The sequence below is a fragment of the Acipenser ruthenus genome, chromosome 9, assembly GCF_902713425.1.
Source record: "Acipenser ruthenus chromosome 9, fAciRut3.2 maternal haplotype, whole genome shotgun sequence".
In the NCBI taxonomy this organism is placed as follows: domain Eukaryota; kingdom Metazoa; phylum Chordata; class Actinopteri; order Acipenseriformes; family Acipenseridae; genus Acipenser; species Acipenser ruthenus.
In genome coordinates this window covers 14611352-14635105 of record NC_081197.1, presented here as the reverse complement: position 1 = coordinate 14635105, position 23754 = coordinate 14611352, and the positions used below count along the sequence as shown (strand labels likewise).

Here is a 23754-nt window from a genome sequence, read left to right as displayed (position 1 = left end):
TGGGAACACATGCTGATCTTTCATAATCAAAACATTTATTTGTTTTTGGATTTTGGTGAAATTGTGCATGCATATATGGATTTGAGTAGTAAATTAATATACTTAAAAAAACACAAGTCAAGAGTATAGTATTTATTTTAATTTAAATATTTATTATTCCCCAGTATAGCCACCAGGGGAAAAGGATTTACTGCAGCTCTTTAGTATATGCTAGTGTAGTTAAATGGCTTTGTTTACTGATGCTTAAGGTTTCAAACAATACCACTACAACTACTAATCTTAAATCTCAAATAACAATAAAAAAATACCATAAACAAACGTATAATTGTAAATAGCACTTTATAACAAATACTTATTTCAAAATGACAAAATGCATATGTGCAAGAGCCCTCATAGCACCTTGTCACTGCTTAAATACAAGCCATGCTGTATCCCAGTACTTGCTGGAGAGGACCAAAAGGACAGTATTGGCTATAGAAAGCCTGGATCTTGGAGAAAGTTCACGATGTGCATTACAAGCTTGTAGTGCTGTATCCCAGACTATATTTTCTATGTATGAAGCATTTTCTGTTCATAAATAACAGTTAAGTAACAACCATATTTACAACAATTACATATATACTTGAAATACAAACAAATACAGAATCGTCTATAAAAAATGTATATTTACAGTGAAATGTATATACAAAAAGACACAAAATGTATAACTGCAGATTGTCTATTTGTACAAAAAAAAGTGTCAACGTTTTCTTTTTCTTCTTGTTTGGAGTTTTTGCTGACAGAGCAAAGGGTCAACACTTTTATTTTGTTCACCGTTTTGCAGTGCTTCATCTTGGTTACCATTTTCTTGAGCGCCAAGTACACTTTGTCTACTTTCAAGCCCTCTTTCTGGGGCTGGTTTGTCTACTGAGAAGTTGTTCTGAGAACAGACACTTTGTATCAAAGTGCTTCTTGAAGTCGTAGCCGCTTTGAAATTACTTTCCCCTTTGATGTCCTCCCCTGAACCATTCAGCAGTGCCTGTGTATTAATCATTGCAAGTTCCTCATCATCCACCCACTGATCCTCTGCAAACGGGTTGGGAATAGCCAGTGTCTTACAAGGTGTAGTTTCACTGTTGTTAAGAGTAACTCCTGGATTTGTAGTAGTCACTGGTGTTTCACATCTCCTTGGAGGCCGAAAAGCTTTATTAATGGCTGGAGAGACAAAATTCCTCACAGGGGTGACTGGAGGGGGTAATGGGATGCAAGACAGAACGTCCAATCCTCTTCTCCTCTTTAGGCTTTTAGGGTCCTGATTTTCAGCAACTCCAACACACTGTGTTGATTTCATGCAGGCTGGTGAATTAAACACGTAAATGGATGGCTGCGGAGTCTTGTTGTCCAAACAAGGCGGCACCTATGAGAAAAAATATTTGTTTAATGCCATGCACAGCAAAACTAATAGCATCTACACTGATGGTGTCAGTAGTACATAACATGAGAGTAGGTTTTCTGAAAAGGTAAGATGTTACTTGTTTTAGGGTAATTAAGAAGCTTAAAAAGTAACACATCTCATTAATATGGACATTCACAGTGTTAGGCTTTTTTTTTTTTTTTAAACTTAAACAAAACTAACACGTTATATTTCGAACCACAAGACCATGGTTTGTTTGTAAATTCTGTTAACAATAAACTCGTAGGGTTAAGATTCTGCTGCTGTTTAGATCAGAGATAAAAAGAAAAATCCCGCAAATGCCTGTGCGCAAAGGTGGCAAACAGTGGCTATGCCTAATCCAGATTGGTACATGCCGTAATAAAAGTAAAAACTAATGTAATGCTTCGTTTCCCTGCCCTTTCCCAGGTATTGATGCACGGTCTGGGCGAGGTGTAGATAAAGATGGCTGTCTGCGTATAGCTGACCCAGGAAGTAGTAGTGCCACAGTAATGGTCATAGTGCGGTAGTAAAAGGTTACATTGGATTGTGGGATTGATTGAATATAAGCAAACAAGCGAAGATGGATGAAGTTGAACAAACATTTGTGGATGTTTTAAATTTTGGTCTTTACACAGTTGTAAGGAGTCTTATTAATGAGCTACACCTGGTGAAAGGTAGTGGAAACATGGCAGAATTAGAGTGCATTTTTCAATATTGCCTCTACCATCAGAATGTCTCAACCAGAATGTTGGCATGGCTATTTTGTAGCACTGGCGCAGATCATTAAAATAGATGTTCTATATGATGAGGTTTTAATACATATAAATAATATTATTTTTTTATTAAATATCATGCGGCGCAATCACTTACCAGATTTCTGTTCTCTGATTTCCAATTAGGCCTTTTTGGATTGGTGCAAAATTCCCCTGGGGAATGCAATGAACTTGCACCATCTGTTTTTATGCTTTTGAGTTCCTCCTCACATTCTTTACAGAAATGCTGAATATCCTGAAAAAAGCAGTAGTTATTGTATTACACATATATATCTCCCCAGCACGGCTGTGGCGGACAAAAGTGTTGGGCGGATAAAAGTGTTGAGCAGTTGAAAGTGATCGGCCAAGAAAATCCCCCGACTTGAACACATACAGTAGATTAACAAATGCAATAACGCGTCATTTTAGAGCTTTGATAAATCCAAAGGGAGCTGTAAAAAATCTTCAAAACACAGAATGGGTTGATATAGTTTACCTGCACAGTGTTCTTCAGTCGTAAGCAAGCATCTTGTAGATGAACTTCTTTAGGACTTGCAGAAAAAACAGAAAGATCTCCGGCATATACTGTCGGAATATCTGCTGCTCTACTGTGTCTCCACTGTAGATTGCTTGCCGCCAGTAAGGTCAATGGCTTCACAATATCCTCAGCTGCTAGTTGCTTAAGACTTGTCCATGTCTTCAGTGCCACAAGATTCTGATTTTCATCAGCTAAATATATCACTTGGGCACCACCTGCACAGAATGAAACTAGTTCAATGGATGTTTAAATGTATATATGTTTTTCTTTTCTACCTGGTTAATATAATGTGTGTTCTCTATCCTTTTCTGCTGTGATCATTATTTTTCAGTTTTACTGGCTACTCTCCTTTTAATCACAAAACTAAAATGAGGTTATTTTAGAAATAACCATAAAGGTGATTCTGCCCACTTGTTAGTAAATGGAAAATCCCTACTATACAAAATCACAGTTTCAGTGAGGGCAGAAATTACAGCTACACAACCTTCTGCTTACCTAGTCATTTTTCACACCACCTTAAAAAATGCAGGTGGTTCAAAAAGAGATTTAGTTGGTATGCCTGGTAATTAAATATCAAGTTATGCAAAGATGTTGGATCTATTTTTAAAAAATGTAGTAGAAATTTGTGTCACAACAGAGTACATTTCACTGTGTGATCTCATAGAGCCAACTTGGCTTTTAAGACCACTAGCAAACTTGCAGTGCCTAATGTAGTCGACTAGCAATCTAACCTTCAGTGAAATACACAAGCTTAGATGAAAAGTCACATGTTGGTTATTATGTAGTTAGGACAGCAGTACAAAACAATATAAAGATGTGAAGATATTTTTCAAAACTATTTTAAAATGTCTTATTTAAAATTCTGAGAAGCTTTTTCTAAGATATAGCCTGCAATGATGCAACCAATCAGGTGTCACTGCAACCAAAATCATCATCATGACAACCTACATTCATAGTAATACAACCTTTCCAATATACATGGAAAGTGTCAGATAGTTCATAGATATAGCCTTTCATACAGCCAGTTAACCAGGTGTTCGTAGTGTAAAAAACTCAATAAACCCTAGATACCCTGATAACTTATGCTAAAGATACATTATTTAAAAAAAAACAAAAAAACATGGCAATCAGATGGGATTCTATCAAGATAAAGGTAAAAATGTGTGATAAAGATTTTCAGGTATGCTTAGCTAAATGCTTGTTGCCCATTGGATAACTGCATGTTCAGGTAACTAATCCACATACCTTGTTTTTCTTCAATAGAGATCACATAACCCACCAAGTCCACCTCTGCACAGGGTGGTTGGAACAACGGGTCTGAAAGCAACCTGAAGTTCACAGCCTGCCTAGGATGGTAGAGCTGGGACAGGCTTTCTGGTGATGCCTAAGGAAACAATCAAAACACATATTACAATTTAATAGGGGAAATCATACCCATCCATTGTACATTGGAATCAAATCTTATTAAAATGTTAAAAGTCAAGTAGAGCTACATCAGTAGATGAAGGCAGACATTGGGAGATTGAAGGAAAGAGGCTGCTCAACCTGAACTAAGCCAATGCCCTGTTGTGTGATCTATTAGGTGGCCATTAAACATCCCATGCTATGTCCAATTCCCTACCAAAATGCATAGTAACATTTTATTGCTCAGAATCCAATCTTACAAACCCCTCTCCACTAAAAATGGGGACAGGATATCACTATGCATTTCAATAGAAGTAATCTAATAAATAAGAATTTTACCTGCAGCTGCTGAAACTGTGTTTTCTTGGTGGCTGTTAACTGTACAACACCGCTGCCAGATAGTCCCTTGGACTGTGATGTTGAAAGCTGGTAAATTCTATATCTACAGCCTTCTTTTATTAAAGAACGTAGCTCCAGCATTGGGCGCCAGATATTTAACATGTAGGCTGCAGAGGAAGGTTACACAGAATTTTATCAAAATTATATAAAAACTCAGTATACAACAATACATCAATTGGGACATACATTGCACTAAAGAATTACAGTATCGAATCACAGCAATAAAACTCTGATTACAGGGCCTAACTGAGTTGACTCTGTAAGGAAGGTTACCGAACAAACTACCAAACACCAATGCATGACAATTAGGGGTTTAAGTCTGAAGCATTGGTAACTCATTCCAGTCCAGCTAGAAATAAAAGGGGTCATTTTAACACCAGTAACTAGTATAAATCCAGGTGGTTACCTGTGTCACTTTGATGATCTCTGCAATCCACAACCTGTAATTTCCAAACAGGAGTAACATCTCTTTTGGAGCAACCGTTTTCATCCTCCTTTGCAGATTCTAAAGCTTTCCTGAACTCTTCCTGAAGTTTGGCTTGTTTTTGTTCATTTATTACTTGTCTATGATTGCTCAAAGCTTTGAGCTGCTGGTCAGTTAAGCAGGCCTTAAAAAAAACATACAAAATTGGAAGGGGTTGTTGCAAAGCTGTTTACAAGATGTCATTTTTACTGCCTTATTCTTTACCTCAAGGTAGCCAGGATCGCTTGAGCTCTCGATTGCCTCATACAGTTCTGCACCATCTTGTAAAGACTGGATTTGCTGCCTGCTAAACCTCTGCCTTTTCTTGTCTTTGCTTTTGCATTTTGCTGTTTTAAGAAAAAAAAAGAAAAAAATATGCATAATCTAGTCTAAATATATAGACATTCTTTTCAAGGTTTAAAACAATATTCTTAGACCTTTAAATAAAAAAAAAAGAATCTAGCTAGATAAAATTAACAGGAACATCTGATCAGAGAAGCTATAGGGCTATTCAATGAAAATAGTACATTTGTTACATGGGTTATGAGTCAGAAATTCAGAAGTCAACATTAATTAGCTGTCACATTAAAACTATGAGTCTGTCAAAGTAAACACTTTAAACCTACACACAACATTTTTTATATACCTTCATGTTCATTTTCAAATTCAGCTTGTAGTTTTGTAAAAAGGGCTTCCATTTTGTTCTGTTGACTTTCAGCTTGTCGTTGTGCCTCTCTTTCTTCTGCTCGGTCATTGCGGAACAAATATACTCCATTCGGCTTCTTTTCCATCCACTGTAAACACAAAATAGGTATTACGGAATAAATGCTTCAACCTTGGGAAGGTGCACTACATAAATACAGTGCTGATATTAGAATATACTGCTCTACAAGATTTTAATAGGGGTAGAGGCACATACCATGCATTGTGATCATTTGAAACAATGTACCTGTATAGGATAACTTCTAAGGATGATTACATCAACACATCCAACCGTCCCACCATCACTGTAAAGCGATGATAATGGTAGCCGGAAAGGCCGAGGGTCACGGTGAAAGCCAAGCTTGGCATACCAGCGAGCAGGCCGAGTACTGTTTGCTGAAATCTGAAGTCAGAAAGTAGTGTCAAGTCATATTTTATTTTTGCCATTTAATACTGTTTGCAATCATGTCTTTAAGCCAGCAATACAAAAAGAAACTTGATACACTATTTATTAGATGGTGTTGGCGTTTACTAACCTGAAGATATTTTACAGCATCTTAACTCACTTTTAAGCCCTTAAAACTCAGTATTTTAATAATTTCAATAAGAACGAATACCTATGGCTGGCAGCTAGAAATGAAGAACAGCTTCTGAACAAAGGCCAAGCAAACTTAAATAAATAGAAGAAAAAACAAAAAAACAACATCAACAATTGCAAACATACTCTACTTATTTTTCAAGTTAAAAAAATGATATATTGCTATGCTTGAATATATAGAAGTACTTAAAAGGTCCAATATCCTTTGTACCCTGAGTGCTTTTCCAGTTTTCCAATATAATATTGTACTTTCCATTCAAGACCACACTAAACACAAGAAATACAAGAAAGGTACTACTATTAGTAATAAAATATAAATGTAACAATATTACAAAATCTATAGGTCGGGTTATTATTACTTTAATGCTCACCTTAAGCATAAGAGATTCAGGAGCTTCTAGGGGTGTGCAGGCATCCTGAGAACCAACCAACTCGGCTCCATGTGTCACAATCTTATTACCAACAGCCAGCTTTCCTTTCTGCAACAGCGCTACGAGTGGAGGATCTAAAAGAACATTAATGCCATACCATCCATCTGTCACTTCTATTATACCAACCGGCACTTCCTTCTTGAGGTCTTTGTTCGGGGTGGCACCGTTATCAGACTTTCTGTTCGTATGTGGAATGGGTTTTGAGCCTGTTGATAGTATTTTACTAACACAGAGCACCAGTGTCTTTGCAGCTGTATCATCCCTTTCAGTTATCTTTTTTATTGCAGATCTCTGGCTCTTATCAATTTCCACATCATACCTGCAAGCTCAGGAAAATAAAATAAAATTAATAAAATAAATACTCACTTGATTACTGAACTTATAATACATTGACTGAATTTAAATAGAATTCAATCTGAAACTTGTAACATACCTGTACTTAAGCTGAAGAAGTAGTCGTTCAGGTGTCAGGCACTTGCTTCCAAACACCTTGGGGAAGGCTTTTTCCATGGCTGCCAGTTTCCACACAATCCATCTGAAGTGGTTATAGCCCCAACTTTCACTAATAAGCTTTGAATCAACTGTAGGAGTATCACACAAGGCCCTGAAAAAAAAAAGCTAATTGTGTTAGAAATGTATAGGGCTTGAGTTTGATTAAACTTTCTATCATTATCAAATGTTATCAAATTGAGGCCAATGCATTGCTCCCCATGGAATTCCAGGTAATTACTGCCAACCGCACAGCCAGTTCTCCCCTGGCTGTAGGACTCACTCTGTGCAACGCCCTGTCATGCCTTTACCGGGTGATATATAACTATGAATATACACTACAGGAGTATAAATTAAACATTGCTTATCTGCCCTATTAAACACAATGTATAGTTATGTAGTAATACCTGTAGAATTCTTCTTTGCCTGCTGTTCCTTTGTCATCAGGTATTAGCCGTCCTCCATCGGCAAGTTGCACTCCATCACCAGCTTTAATGAGATCTCTGCTAAAGTAATCTCTCAAGTCAAATCTGAAGGATTCTGCATTCTCACTACATATTTGTAACATATGTCGACTAACTCCAAATCTGTACAACTGTATATATAAAAACAAAAACAAAAAATAATTCTGACAATGTGCATTTCTGTAATGGGGCTATGAAAATGAAATGTTGCCACACCAACCCAACAGAGTGATTACAAAGCCTCTTTACTAATCAACTGTTGAAAAATCATTCACCACCCAGGAAATCTTTGTATAGTAAAAGCTGGAAGCATCCTTCCAAACTGGATAGATATCCCCCCCTCCCCAAGCAACAGAGAATCCAAAATACATCTTAGCAACTGATTGGTTAAAAAGACAGCCTGTTGGTAAACATACTAAAAATGAAAAAAGGTAACAATTCCTTTCTAAAAAGAAAAACAAAGATTAGTTGTGCAGTTTTTAGCTTACCAACTGCTAATGTTAGATGAAAGTGTACTGCAGTGATGGTGCATCCTATACCTGTTCAGCTGAATAAGAAGCAGGGGGTTTGGCATCTACAGCTGTATGCAGGGATATCCTTGCAACTCCAGAAGTTTTTGCCATGAAAAGGCTTCCTGGCCACGGCCTAATGTTTTGCCGCTTTTTCTTCCTCAACCTCATTTCTTGCATATCCCTTGCACAGTGAAGATTCTGAACCATTTGTTCGTCATCTGTCAACAAAACATCAACATTAGAATCGAGAGCGATATAAAAACATTGGGTATTGTCGTGTTCTGTACTGTATACATTTTGGTTACAGAAAACTTGACAGACAAAAAGTTTAGAGAAACAAATTAAACCTGATATTACCTGTTTCAGGTTCTTCTGAGGTTGACGGTTGTTTAGAGTGGATGCTCACAGGCATACCATTTTCCGTTTTATCAAGTGCATTTGTCTTGTCCGTGACAGTCTCCTGCTCATTAGTTGTCTGAGGTATGTCAAGAAATGTATTTGCAGTATGTTCACAATCTTTTAAAGAGCCTTGTCTTGTTTTAAAGGGGGGGACAAATGTCCTGGGCACTTCATCAGCTTCCTGGAAGGTAGTGTTTCTGTGCTCATTATCATTGGCTTGGTTAATGTGCAGAGAACTCTGTTTCAACACCTGTGAAGCTTGTTTTGTTTTAAAGGGAGGGACAAAAGTGCTTGTCGCTCCATTGGCTTCCTGTGAAGTGCTGCTCCTGGGAATTTCGGAATTTGAATGTGTGCGAAATGGAGGTACAAACACAGCAGTTCTGACAGTTTTTGCTTCGTGGAACGGCTTATCAGGAACAACACTCTGTGGTTCAAACATCTTTGACTTCTGTCCATTATGTCCAGTGCTTTCTCCATAACTACGGTAAAAATAAATGTATAAACATGCTCTTTAACACAATGCCTCGTAAGCTTTGCAAAGTTAATTAATATTAGATTTTTTTCTCAGTAACAAATTCTAATCAAGATACATGAAAAAACAGGGGCAATGATATTAAAGGTTATGGCAGTACAATGATAATTTAATTACAACCCATTGACACTTTTGACAAGGACAACAAGATATAGGTTTTTGGTTTAGGAATAGGATCTGCTGACAATTTCAGATTATCCTAATGATAAACTATATTTAAGGCAGTTTATTTTCCATATGTTCAATAATGCTAGAGATGGATGTCCTCTAGCTCAGCATATACTAAGCCAACGTGTAAAAATGTTAGAAACGTCCTGTCATTTAAAGCCAAAAACATAAATTATACAATAATAAAATATAAAACTTACCTGAAGGGATGGGTGACTATTGGCTTGAGAGGGACATTATATGTGAATGTTCTTCGGTCATTTAGTGCACCTAAAAAAAATTGTGTGAAGAGCTGAAAAATAGTAACTATGCTATGCTTTCCATGCAATATTCATCAACTTTGTACTGATATTAGTAAATGTATTTGTTTCAAAGCAGACTTCATTTGGGAAGTTTAAACAAATCAACAAATGGTCATTTTGAAGTTAATAACCAGATCGTTGATAACAGCTTCGTCTTTTAGCATTGTTTTGGCATCCTGAAGTGTCTTTCCAGGAAAAGACACCCTCTTCCCACTAGCAGTACTGAACCCAGGATGGTCTTTTTTGTTTTGATTTTGAATAGAAATATTGTTTGTTTGATTTCAGTCAAATTAATTGTAGTGATAATGGATAATGTATAGAATTGGGCACATAAACCATTACCAAAGGACATAAAGTCTTTATAATCCTGGATTTATTTTATATTTTAAATTGTGTTTTTAAAGGGGTTCCAAATCATCACTTTTCTTTTATAGGGTCTTTCTTACCTGGACTGCTTACAAATGCTTTTTTCATAGAATGTTTTCCTTGTTCAATGCTACTATTAAATTCTGCCAACAGTTGTCTTTTAAGTGGTGGTTCTTCTGGAGTAAGACAAATATAAAAACCCAAAATAACATTAAAATTGTTCACAGAAATGATGTGAAAGTGTTCTTTGTCTGTCTTTGTTATAAACAATACTAAGGTTCTCTGTGTAAATCGTCATTTATATAATAAACTACATAACATGGTAATATATATATATATATATATATATATATATATATATATATACACACACTGTAATGACAAAGATTATGATCATGATGTTCTAGAAGTATTAATTACTAACCATAACCTATTCCATAACCTAAGAAACAAATATTCTTCAGATTACACCTTCTCAACAACAATATTTCTCTCAATTCACTGTCACTTTACAGGAATTATGTTTAGAGACCAATGGAATGGAGAGATATACTTTAACATAGGACTAACCTTTTAAATCTTGTCCTACAGATCTGATTCTCTTTCCATTTCTAAAACTTTTCACCAAAGATGACAGGCAGCTTGTATTACTGACACCAGCGGTTCTGTCAGTTTGATTCCTTTGGCTGCGAAGAAGTTTTTCATCAGTTAGGTCCACATCATCCATCAAAGCCTTGGTGCACTCCATGGCTTCCTGCTCTAAGTATCTCTGCTGGGTTTCAGTACATTCATTAAGACAATCAGTGTGTAAATTAAGCAGTGATGATGACCCATCTTTGGTGAGGCTGGATTGATGGTCTGAAACAGCAGCTTCCATACTCTTACTTTTAACACCCGTTGCTGTTGTCACCATATTATTTTTTTTTTCTTTGTTCAATTGCAGTACTGATGACAGAACCTTAGCATCAGATAATGTTTTATTTGCTTGTTTTGATGACCTTAAATAGCCAAATCCTTTTGGTGTTTGTTGGCTGTTTTGAAGTTCCTTATACTTAGTGTTCAGGTGCTTGCTTTCAGCATCTAGTTCCCCCGGTGTCTTACTTATATTACTGATAAGCTGTTCTGAACCATGTGATTTAGAGTCACTACTACTTTCTTCAAATTCTTTTAACACAGTTTTGGCTTCTTGAAATGCTTTTTCAGAAACAGACACCCTCTTTCCGCTAGCTGTACTGAACCCAGAAGAATGGCTGGTTGCTAGCGCAATTTCTTCTTTGAAGCTGGTACTTGAATCACTGGTAACGTTTCCATCAAATTCTTCTAGCATGGCTTTAGCTTCCTGAAATGCTTTTATAGAAACAGACACAATCTTTCCACCAGCTGTACTAAACCCATAACAGTCTTTTGCGTTTTGTCCAGATCTTGTTGCTTTTACAGTTTGTTCTGTGAAGTTGATACTGAGATCATTAGTTACAGTTTCATCACAGTCTTTTAGCATTGTTTTAGCTTCCCAAAGTGCCTTTTCAGAAACAAACACCTTCTTCCCTCTTGCTGTACTGAACCCAGAACAGCCTTTTGTGTTTTGTCCAGAACTTGTTGCTTTTGGAGTTTCTTCCTTTAAGTTGGTACTGAGATTACTCGTTGCAGTTCCATCACAGTCTTTTAGCACTGTTTTGGCATCCTGAAGTGCCTTTTCAGAGACGGACACCCTCTTCCCACTAGCAGTACTGAACACAGAACAGCCTTTTGTGTTTTTTCCAGAACTTGTTGCTTTTGCAGTTTCTTCTAGGAAGTTGGTACCGAGATTACTGGTAAAAGATTCATCAAATTCTCCTAACATGGGTGTAGCGTCCCTAAATGCGTTTTCGGAAAGAGAAACCCCCTTTCCACTAGCTATACTAAACCTAGAACAGATTTTTGTGTTTTGACCAGAACTTGTTGCTTTTGGAGTTTCTTCCTTTAAGTTGGTACTGAGATTACTCGTTGCAGTTTCATCACAGTCTTTTAGCACTGTTTTGGCATCCTGAAGTGCCTTTTCAGAAACAGACACCTTCTTCCCACTAGCGGTACTGAACTCAGCACAATTTTTTTTGGTTTGATTTTGAACAGAAATATTGGTTGTTTGCAGAGTTTCTGAACTTTTTGTAAACTTTTGGGTTTCACTGGTTTTGTCCCCAGTCAGCAAAGCATCATTATGTTTTCTACATATGCTGCTCCTCTGAACTTTCCCAATTTCACTTCCATAATCCTCTTCTAATTTAGAAAACATACCCCTTGCTTTATTTAATGACTCTTCTGAAATATTTAGAGCATGCCCCCGTGCAGTTTTAAAAGTTGCAGTAGGTAGTGTGGGAAGCTTATAATTTGGATGCTTCAGTTCAAGTAAACATTTCTGTTCATTGCATGAATTCACATCTCCTATGCCCACAAGTGCCATTAATTCTTCACTCCCCAACTCTAAGTCAGACACATTTTCTCTTGCATTTTTTAGAGCCTGCAAACTAACTGCAACTTTTCCACTGGCAGTTGAAAATCCACAGGGTTGACTTGTTAAAATGCCACCAGCATCAAGATCTCTGTGTGAGCGTTTAATTGTCCCTGCTTCCAAAGTTGAATCTTTATGGCCAGTAGTGTTTTCAAAGGAGGCATCTTGACAACTGCTTAAAGCCATACTTGTGTTAAACAGGCAATGTTCTTGTTGGTCTGTATTTGAAGGTCTTATATTGATGGAAGAGACCAGCGAGTTGTCAGAAGAATGTGTAGGCTGATTAGGAGGGGAGTTATAGCCTGGACTGTTTCTTTCTTCTATATGCATAGTTCTGTTTTGTTCAGACAACATAGGCTTCACCTTTCTTGAAAAATCAATTTTAGAATTGAGATCATCTTGCAATTTAGAATCTGGCCTATATAATTGCAGTGTTTTAAATTCAGACCCATTAAGAACATCTGAAATTGCTGCTGATTCTGCAATGATTTTGGTTAGTTTACTGTCCAGGTCATTATCTTTAAACATATCTTTAGCATTTGTTGCTTCTGTAGTAACCGAGACAAATTTTCCTCCAGCAGTTTGAAATCCACATGAATGCATATAGCTTGAAGTGACTGTATTCACTTTTGAAACCAATTCACTTCCCTGATCAGTTTTCTTTGCCTCAGAATATGTGACACCATCTCTTTTGTCTTTGACAGTGTGACAGCCTGGTCTTTTACAAGTACTGGCAATCATTGATCTAGTGCTCTTGGGAGTGATCATAGCATCCTCAGTTATAGATCCTTGAGGGTTATTGAAACAGTTTCCATGATCAGGCTTGATAAGTAGGTATTCATCAGAAAACAAAGCTACAGCTTTGGCCTCAGAATCTTGTTGGACTAGAACTCTCTTACCACTAAGAGTTGTAAAGCCATCAATTCCACCATCACTCATTTGTGCCCCTATCAAGTCCTGATTTACAAAAGCTAAACTTTGTTCACTGGTACAAGTAATGTGTATTTTGCCTTTCACGTTCTGCAAATCATCTCTTAAAATTACATTATTATAAGGAGAATCAGGTGATACTCCCTGGGTAGTTTGGTTTGATCCTGTGGCAACTCCTGTACCATAATATTCTTTGGTATGTTTCTTTTCTAGCATTTCGGGACCATATTTATTTCCATTTTCAGTAAAACATTCTTCAAAATAAGCATTTGCTTTATCCATAGCTTTTTTTGAAAGGCTGAACTTCCTACCACTAGCAGTGTGAAAACCTTCTAATAGACCTTCTTTATTTATAGTCTCAACTTCCAATTGTTCACTATGGTGATATTTTGAAACAGTTTGCTGTATTACTTTGGAAGTACTATCATCATCCACCATCTTATTGACAGGTAAACCACCTGAAAGGTCTGTAACTTTCGTATCAGAATCAAGTGCAGGGTTCTTCAACGGCACACAGCCAACATCAATATCATCAAAGAAACTTTCTCCTCTTTTAAGAAACTCCTTTGAGGTATTTATCTTCATTCCATTAGCTGTGGAAAATCCTTCAAAATGTGGCAAGTCAAAATGTCCATCTGAGGAAAAGGTTGAAACAGAGACTTCCTCAGGGAAATAATTGTTTGTTGTCTTTTTGTCCAACACTGGATTTAGAATAAAATGTTCTTCATAGTCTGTGTTAAAACTATCGTCAAAATCAACACCTTTTAATATATCAGAAATATCTGCATGAGAACAAGCAAGCTCTGGGTCTTCACCAGTATCATGTGCAGCCTTTTTTGCTTTCCTAAACTGTGTAAACTCAATCTGGCTATCGGCGTCTTCCAAAAAACGGCATAGTTCCACAACTTCTGCTTTTTGACTAGCTGTTAAAATAGCACTTGCTTCAGGTATTTTTTGTTTATTTGCAAGTTGCTCACAAGGGCTTCTGATCTGATCAGTTTGCATTGGGAATTCTGATGTTATTGTTACTTCAGCTTTACTGCAAAGATATTTCACTTCTTTCTTCTCGAAGCTCCTATTATCTGAAGAATCATCTGTAAGGCATATATCATCAATTTCCTTAAACAATAACTTGACTTTCTCAAGGTTTGTTGAAGACACGTGTATAGTGCTGTTAGAGGCTGTTTTAAAACCTGAGAAACTGGAAGAGCCATGGCTTATTGAAGAAAGATCACTGGATCTATCCAAAGATACTGACAAAGGATCTGTCCTTGTGTTTCTCACAATGTCATTTCCTGACAAATCAATGCATTCACTGAAAGAGTTCTTACGTGGAGCTTGGTGTTGTGTTTTGAAAGATGTTGATTCTTTAGGTTTGGACATATCCATTACAGTATCTGCAGAAAACTCATCCAGTTTAACATTTTCAATTGCTCTGTTAGACTCCACCATTATTTTATTGCTAGCGGTATTAAAACCCATGTGTACAAAACTCTCATCTTTTTTACTGGAACTATGTGTGACGTTTGATAACTCACAACTCTGAACACTAGCTGATAAATTAGTAAATGTAGTTCCTTCCTGCTTTTCTCTTGCTGTCCTTTTCACTGTATTAGATTTAGTCCCACACTGGTTCAGTTCAGCTGATTGAGAGCCTTTCACACTGTTATGGATATCATCAATGAGGTCATTCCCAGAAATATCAGATGGCAGCACCACAGGATGATCATGTTTAAAATTAGTTTTTATCATTCCACTTTCTTGATCAGATTTTGAACCCTGCAACTGATTGGTCACAGATTTATTCCTTAAACATTCAGCTGCTGAACGGCATGCAGTCGCTGACACTTTACGTTGTACATTAACTGAAGGGTGAGAAACCTCACAGTATTTAGCTGTTAGCGGAACTATTGCAGTAACTTCATCAGCGGAAACTTCTGGGTTTGCTTGGTTATTAAGACACCCATTGATTTTGGCTTTGCTTTTGGTTTCAGCCGAAATGGGTACAATAACTGCAGGTGTTTCTTTAGAGGAAGAATCTGGAGAAAAAAAAGAGTTAAGAAATGTGTGTAGTTACAAAGTATTAATTAAAGACAGGTACAATTATATATATATATATGAAAATCATATCTATTTTATTTACTATTAAAATATAGCAGATCTTTTTGTTAGACATTCTCAGTTACAAAATAAATGTTAAAACACATTAACATTTATAATTATGGCCCTAAAACGAATTTCCCCAGCCTATTTTATGTGTAAACTACAATTTCCGTTATCATAATTTTGTTACATTTACAGTTGAAAAATCCAGAATTAAATGGAATATTTATAGGACTAATAGTTTACCCTTACTCTGAAGCATTGCAATGCTTTTTGGAAGCAGTATGAACATTAAAACGATAATATATCACCCTGCTCTTGCAAAGTAAACACATTCAGCCTCAGAATTGGGGTGGGCGGATTGATACCAAAGTAATCTATACTTTCAATACCACTTTTTAATATCTGGTATCAATTTTTTTGGTATCAAAAGTATCGATTACACCCCTTTGTAAAGGTGCTTGAACCTCGGTATAAGATTCCGAATAGGAGATCTCTGATGCGCACTGAACTCCCTCAACTATATAATAAAGTTAAGATGGAAGTGAAGAGATCACTGGAAGCTGCAAGTGACGTTCTAATTTCAGATACGTGGACATCAAGGGCAACAGGGGCATATCTAACTAACTGTCTCATATCATTACATAGATATATGAACAAGCACATACAGTCCTACATTTTGAAAACATCACACATCCCTGGACAGCACACTGGAGATAACATTGCTGAGAATCGGATAAGAATCACAGTAGAATGGGACACTTACTACAAAGTCCAAGCTGTGATTACAGCTAATGGGGCAAACATGGTGGCTGCAGTTCGCAAAGCAGGATGGAAACATAGTCCATGTTTTGCGCAGACATTGAACTTAGTTAAAGACTCACTAAAGGCTGACCCTAGCTTGGATTCCCTTCTGCAGAAATGTAGTGCCATTGTTGGATTTTTCCATCACAGCGCAAAAGCAGCAGAAAAGCTAAAGAGATTCAAAATCAGCTGAAGATGTACGGAATAAGTTACATGAGTTTTTCTGTATGTGATCCAAGAGCATTGAAATATGTCATCATGAATATGCTTTAAAGGGAATATTGATAGGTATAAAAAGTTGACTTTTGTTGTGCTTATCTTTGTGTACGTGTAAGAACAATGGATGACTCGTTAAGCACATAAGTCATCAGTGTTGAGGAATCATCACATTTTAGCCAAATTTTAACCCCACCCTGTTTCTGTGTGATTTATCCACACAGAAATTAACGTACACAAAAAAATATATATTCCTAGAAACTTACCATTTCAAGCAATTAACATTCAAAACTACAATAACATACCTGCAGCAGCTGACAATTTGCATGAATCGCTCTGGCCTGCAGTAAGTTTGGGCTCTTCAGAGTTGAGAGGGTCCTGAAGGGAGTAAAGAAATTTCCTCGGGGGTTTCTTTGTTGTTGACATTGCTGAATTATTACACAACAGCAGCTGTTCTTGTTTTAAAGGATCAACATTATCTGAAGGAACATCTGTAAACTTTTGAACATTTTGCTGCAAATCATGTTCTTTTGTTTCCACATCTTCATTTTTCTTTTCAGTTTGTTCTTCAGGCATCTGGATATTTAACAGTAGCAGATCTGTTGGGGAGTATTCAGGGAGTTGCTTTAACAGCACTGCGATTGTACAATCTGAAGTGTTCGCTTCATTATGAAACACAATATCGGTTTCATTTGTCTTAATGTATTTACCACAGATTACATCTGAGCTGTTCAAAATTGTTTCATTTTTAGATAAAACTTCAATTTGTACGGGCCTACAGTCATTTTCTATAGATCTTGTAGGGGAGTTTGTGTTTACTTCTTTTTCACTGGGTTCATTAGTTTCTGATGATGCAACAGTTTTTGATGAGCAAGGTACATTGTAGCATGTTTTCTCAAGATGAGTAACATTTAATTCTGAAATGCTTAGCTGCGACCATTCTATGTTTTCAGAGATTCTGACTTCAGACCAACTTTGTTTAACAAAATCAGAGCAATCTGTCACTTTTGTTAAATGTGGTCCTTCTTTCTGAAGTGCTCCAGACAAGCCAGCCTCTTCCCAGGATTGTGTCACTGCAGTTGAAGGCAATTTCAACTGAGCATTTTTAGGTGAACAGTCCGATTCCCTCTTCCTGCTATTTTTGGATGTCACCCGCCTTAGTCCTGAATTAGTACTGTTTCTAAAAAATATTGACAAAACATCCTCGGCTCCGTGAAGAACACTAGCAACAGTCTTGCGTACTTCCCCATCCTGCAGGGCATCCGGTAGTGTCTGTTTCCAAGGTGTACTTGCAGCGCCTTGTCCTTTACCTTCAAAGTTTCCACTTGTGTTCTTCAAACAGTCCGATTCCTCATTCAAGTCTACCAAGACAGAGAATGAAAAGGATTTTATTTGCCTGTGTATTAATATTCTACTCTATGCACTGTCCTCCAACAAGTATTTTGTCAGATGAATAAATACAGAATGACATTGAATTATTCATTTGTTGCTCGTTTTCTCCACTCGAACCTCTTGCGAACAACATATATTTGCATTGCTGAATATAGAATCATCTTTTTATGCAAAATATGACCTCAGACTCAGCATTCATTATTATTATTATTATTATTATTATTTATTTCTTAGCAGACGCCCTTACCCAGGACGACTTACAATTGTTACATTATTTTGTACACATTATTTTTATATACAATTACCCATTTATACAGTTGGGTTTTTACTGGAGCAATCTAGGTAAAGTACCTTGCTCAAGGGTACAGCAGCAGTGTCCCGTCCCCCCCCCGGGATTGAACCCACGACCCTCCGGTCAAGAGTCCAGAGCTCTAACCACTACTCCACACTGCTGCACATTCATTCTCCTTCCCAAACACAGATAGCAAATAACTGGTTTTAAAGAACATTATTCACAGCTTACTTTTTTAATTATCATTAAACAAACATCAAAACAATAGTGACTCACCATAGCTTTTGACAAAAGTGCTGATTTTTTGTTCATCTTCACATGCGACAGGGATTACATTGGACCCAGAATCAGCTGTACTGGCTTGGCAGGGGAAGAGTTTGCGCACAAACTGAAATACATTTATAAGAAAACAATGAAAAGCAGAACTTTGGCACCTACAGTATGCACAAGCTGTTCTTCAGACCGAGGAGTTTAAGCTGGAGCCTTCTGAAAATGTGGGCATTTTTCTTTCCAAATGCAACTGTAATATTTTTCAACTCATTTTCCCGAATAACTTTTAAAATTAAACAATTTACATAGAAAAAAGTAAGCACCTGGACTCAAGTTGAAAAAAAAAACTTGCAATTTTGGAAGATCTGTTTGTTAATGGAAAATCTTAATCTAGGAGATTAATGGCAAATACCACCTAACCCAGGTGTACAGTATTCTTAATTTTTTTTTTCACAAGTCTAGACCTTAACATTTTTTTTTATTTGGTCAGTACCAGAAGTCTCAGTTGAGAGATGTTTCAGGGTCAAAATCAATGCCTTTATCATGAAAATCCATTTCAGTCATAAAATAATTAAACAATATCCCCCAAAAATTACTTACAATACTAGATTCCTCCTCAGAAATCCTTTTTTGACAAACATCCTCTTTTGCCTTAGCTGAAAAAAAGAAGAAATATTTGTCTTTCTCTATTTAAGGAACACTTCTTTTCAATATTGTTATAAATACAAGATAAACAGTTATAGTGTGTAATCTTACACTGTATAAGTGTAGGTGTCCCAGTCGTAGGTGTGTTTAAGGAACTACTCCATGACACGTCTGGATCCACAGTTACTCCTAGACTTTCAGAAATCCGTTTTGCATCATCAACCTGAAACAACATCACATGCTCAACAGTGACCTTCTTATCAATGAAAAATATTTCATTTTCAGTACAGCGTTCATGGATTATCAGTGCGTACATGCTTGTATGTTTTGCAACATGCAGAGCCTAAATCTGAAATCACTAGATTTCAATAAACTAGCTAGCATAACTGCATTGTATTTTAGACAACTGTCAAAGAAGTGTTTGGAATAAAGTGTAATATGTATTTAATATGTATTTAAAATGATTCCTTGTCTTAACGATTTGTAGGGATGACAATGGTACTTACCAAAAAGATTTTTGGTGTGTCCAATAGGCATCCAACAGCATCTGAAAAGATGATTTAATTTAATTAGGCAATAATTGCTATGAAAAAATGCCATTAAAATACACAACTGTTACATGCCAAGTAAGATTTACTGGAATTAGCTCCAGGTTGTGCAAGAACCAGGTATTGTTTCCAAAAAGGCCCTGGCACAATTATCACACATTCCCCACGACAGCCAAACCAGTTTAAAATACAAAAACTATGCCATGTTATTGCAGGACATGGAATCCCATTGGAAGTGGATGTATGATATATTCTGCAAGAATTTAATTATTACGATGCTACTATACTGTGCAGATTCAGATCCTATTACACTGTTCTATTATTGTATGGAAATAATGAAATACTGTGATCAGGTAGTTTACTGTCTGGTAAAAAAGCACCACTTACCATAGTTATTAGCACGACGAGGCGTTTTACAAATATCTCTTAAAAATGCCGGGCTGCAGATAAAAAAGAAAATGAGATTTGCTATGTATTGTAAAGTACAATAAATCTGAGACTTGACATGGCTAATCCTTTTATAAATGAGACCACAAAATACAGATGAGTGATGGAAAAGGGAGGAGAATAAAAATTATTTTATTATTTAGCACAGAAAGAGTTGTGGGACAGGTAAAACAACTTGAAGGAGATCGTTGTCTTGTCTTTTCTTTTGCATGGATAATTTACCTTACTCATTTCGAAAAAAAAAAAAAGTTTTCAATTTCACTTTCAATCATATATAATATATGCCTTACCAAGAAAAAAAAAATTGTACACAGACCTAATAGAATATAATTAAATTACCTTTCTTTTGACGATGCATTTAAACAAGGGCTTGTGTCATCATTAAACTGTTTTCTACGTGATTTTGTAAGAGCTCCTGCAAGACAACAACATATTTCAACAAAATATACTCTGCATGAATAAGTACTGGTAGTATTTACAGTAGTTACAAACACATTGAAAATGGATGGCTATCAAAAGCTTGAAACGTCTACTTGGTGTAAAACAAAATAAATATAATGGTAATTTCATACAGTACAGTGTAACTCAGTACCACACAGTATACTGAACATTCTTTGGTTTACCTCTTTCCAATGTGACCAGCTCTTGTTCTGAAGTAAAGGTTTCAGGTGACAAAATGCCTTGTCCTTTGAATATTTTTGGTGTAGATGCCATCTGGCTGTCTAAAGTCGGTTTCTGGCATGGTGTACTGAAATAATCTCCTTTGTCACAATGGGCTTTATAGTTTTTAGGGTCTGCGTCGCTTTCCTGTTCACAACGTGCAGAAGCCTCCGCTGTCAGTTTTTCAAACCAGTTTGAACCAAGTGGTCCCAAATCTTTCAAGAGAAAGAACAAAAGCACACTTTGAGTATTAACTAAGTAACTAACCTTTTAAATTTTTTAAAGTCTTAAATTTAACACACATTTATTTCTCTGCCAACTTCATCCTCCCATACAGTAAACTAGTACGGACTCTTATTGAGCTGTTCATACCAAATACTGAAATATAGTACCGACTATGCCTTGCACAATCACTGTAGACATACAAGAGGAGGAACTTAACATTTTGCCCTTGCCTGTCCTTGAAACTCATAGGTTCAATTGACATACTTCCAATTAACAACATTACATGTTCAATGCTTTTGTGCTCAAATGTATTTTAAAATCCCATTATGCTCATCATATCTTTAAAAAACAAGGTGATAATATAGTAATACTTCAGAATTGGTAGATGTGACTTATACAGTCATGATCAAAAGCTTGCGAACAACATATAATTTACAGAAAGACAAGGGGTGGGGATTGCATTGCCCATTTTCCTTACTCAGACCTCTTACTTACTACAGTAAATACCATGGTATCTCTAAATAATCATCTCTTTAAAAACATGCACAATATTGTAATGAGCAAGACATCTCAGAAGTAGAAAGGTACCCCAAAATGTTCTCCTTTTTCTAGGAAAGCAGTACAACTGGGGGTGGGGGGTTTGTTCCCGGACATCTTCTCACTAAACATCTTGGTATCGCTGAATAGAAAATGGTCTCTTCTTCAAAAATACACAAGAGATTTTAATGAACAGATTGTCCCACAAGTGCCTTGGTACCCCAAATTTGATCTACTTACTAGCAATGCAGAATGACGGTAAGACATTTTCTTTTCAATTTACCCTAAAAAATTGGTTTCTGGCTCCAGACTGTCAAGGATAACACTGCATTGAATAGTGCACCAGTCTTGGCAGTAACCGCTCAGTAAAATCATTTTTTGAATAAAATAGAGAACAAATGCCCCAGCCAGTCATTCAGCATTGTTAGTAAATTGATCATATTTAGGGCACCACTGGATTTGTGAGACAGATTGCTCATTAAAATCCTTGGCATACAATTAAAGAGGAGACAATTACCCATTCAGGGATACCAAGATATTTAGTAAGTAAAGGGTCTGAGTGAGGAAAACTCAAATACAATCCCCATCCCAAGTCTTCAAAGCACTTGTTGTTTCCAAACTTTTGAACACTACACAAACATACACCCTTACACATTCTGTATCTTACCACAGATTTTGTGTTGCTTAAGCATTTAAGATGAATTTCAGAAAGAACCCTAAATTGACATTACCTAAACTACTAGGAGCATTGAAACATTCAAATAGGCCTCTTCTTGCAGGATTTCCAGCCATTTAAGCATTAAGAACGTATTTATGATATCCATCAGGCTCTGATTTACCATAAAAAAAAGTCGAAAGAAAAACATTACAGTACAGAGGACACATTGTAATTCAGCAAATACATTATTGTTATTATTTTAAAATTACATGCCACCAGCTGTAAATACAATTTGTGCTAAACAGGCTCTTACTAAGCAACGTTGTAACTGAAAATGTAATCAAAATGTAATTATTTGTATTAGAGGTTCTTAGACCTATAAAACTATAAAGTGTGGGCGCATGGTACCTATCTCACAGTATATGCTGTATTCATTGTCATAAGTGCCATTACTTTTACTTGATGTATTATTCTAACACTACTTTTGATCTGAGGGTTTGGGCTGTTTTTATTTTGCATTAACTTCGTGAAAATGAGCAATGTACACGATGTTTTAAAACTAAAACAATGGCACTGTAGTACATACACAGGCAACAGTGCTGTCATTATTTTGTTTACAAAATGTATATTTACAGTACTAACGCGTATGCAATCAACTAATCACACACTAGATGGGTTCCCGACAGACTCAGCAAATAATATTACGTCTGATTATAAGTTACGCTTAAAAATAAATAAATAAACATACTATGTGCTTATAGAAATGGAGTGTAAACAAAAAAAGCTTTTACAAAACAAAACTATACAGAATAACTAATAAATTAGCTTTTTTTTTTTTTTGGAGAATGTGAACAATAGATGAAGAGTGTAACATACCGGTACCTCGACATTTCGTAAATACTTTCATCTGTAAGTTTCCAAATAAATTATTTGTTTTCTGATCCTGGAGGCCTTTCGTAACCTACAAAACATTCAACCTCTCGCGCCAGTCGTGCAACGTTACAGGCGGAAGGTCTGTTGACGAGCCAATCAGGAGCTGTCCTGCTGCCAGTACCAAAGCTATGCGTGTGACTCTGTAGTGTAGTGTGCGCCGCGCATTCCCAGTGACTGACAGGGCGAAAGAGGAAAATGTTCCGAGTAAAACTGATTGGTCTATTTCAGTGACCTAAAGTTAACGGTGGAAGATCTTAATTTTACCTAGATCATTAGGATAGATCCCAGGATCAGCGTGTTAACATGACAAATGGTATAAGTGTAGCCTTCTGTACACTTAGCAGCATTTATTTACTGTCACGTTTGTTTACATTACACCAGTGGCGACTCCAGGATTCTGGAAGAGGGGAGACGAAGGGTTGGCAAGACAGATGGCCTTGGGGGGGCGGAGTTGTTTTTTTTATATATTTTTTTTATAACCCTAACCGGTTTTCACTAACTCTAATGTGCAGAATAAATGCTTTATTTTCTATGTGTAAATATGGGGTCTTTCTCCCTCTGCATCGGGACGCGGGACATTTGCTAGGAAATCGGGACTGTCCCGACCATATAGGGACTGTTGGCATGTATACATGTTGATTCACCAAACTATTCTTAAATTTCCCCACCGATGAGC

At 36.6% G+C, this 23754-nt stretch overlaps 1 protein-coding gene across 2 annotated transcripts; it reads right to left on the bottom strand.

Moving 5' to 3' along the window:
* Window positions 1-320: 320 nt before the first annotated feature.
* On the bottom strand, window positions 321-23256 carry LOC117407181 (breast cancer type 2 susceptibility protein-like). Of its 2 annotated transcripts, none has more exons than XM_059030477.1 (27): window positions 23022-23256; window positions 22219-22317; window positions 20689-20940; window positions 20405-20480; window positions 20006-20058; window positions 19577-19617; window positions 19182-19293; window positions 19026-19081; window positions 18432-18543; window positions 16777-17832; window positions 10504-15387; window positions 10014-10109; window positions 9466-9535; window positions 8524-9044; window positions 8194-8384; window positions 7598-7785; window positions 7135-7305; window positions 6642-7020; window positions 5920-6075; window positions 5617-5764; window positions 5196-5317; window positions 4914-5115; window positions 4448-4614; window positions 3950-4088; window positions 2663-2919; window positions 2285-2422; window positions 321-1396 (listed from the first exon to the last, which is right to left on the bottom strand). In XM_059030477.1, the coding sequence occupies exons 2-27, from the start codon at window positions 22277-22279 to the stop codon at window positions 740-742; spliced, it is 10305 nt and encodes a 3434-aa protein (XP_058886460.1). In that variant the 5' UTR covers window positions 22280-22317; window positions 23022-23256; the 3' UTR covers window positions 321-739. The 2 variants fall into 2 exon arrangements, with proteins under 2 accessions (XP_058886460.1, XP_058886461.1); XM_059030478.1 differs by having other exon boundaries at window positions 23028-23256.
* Between the last annotated feature and the right edge of the window lie 498 nt (window positions 23257-23754).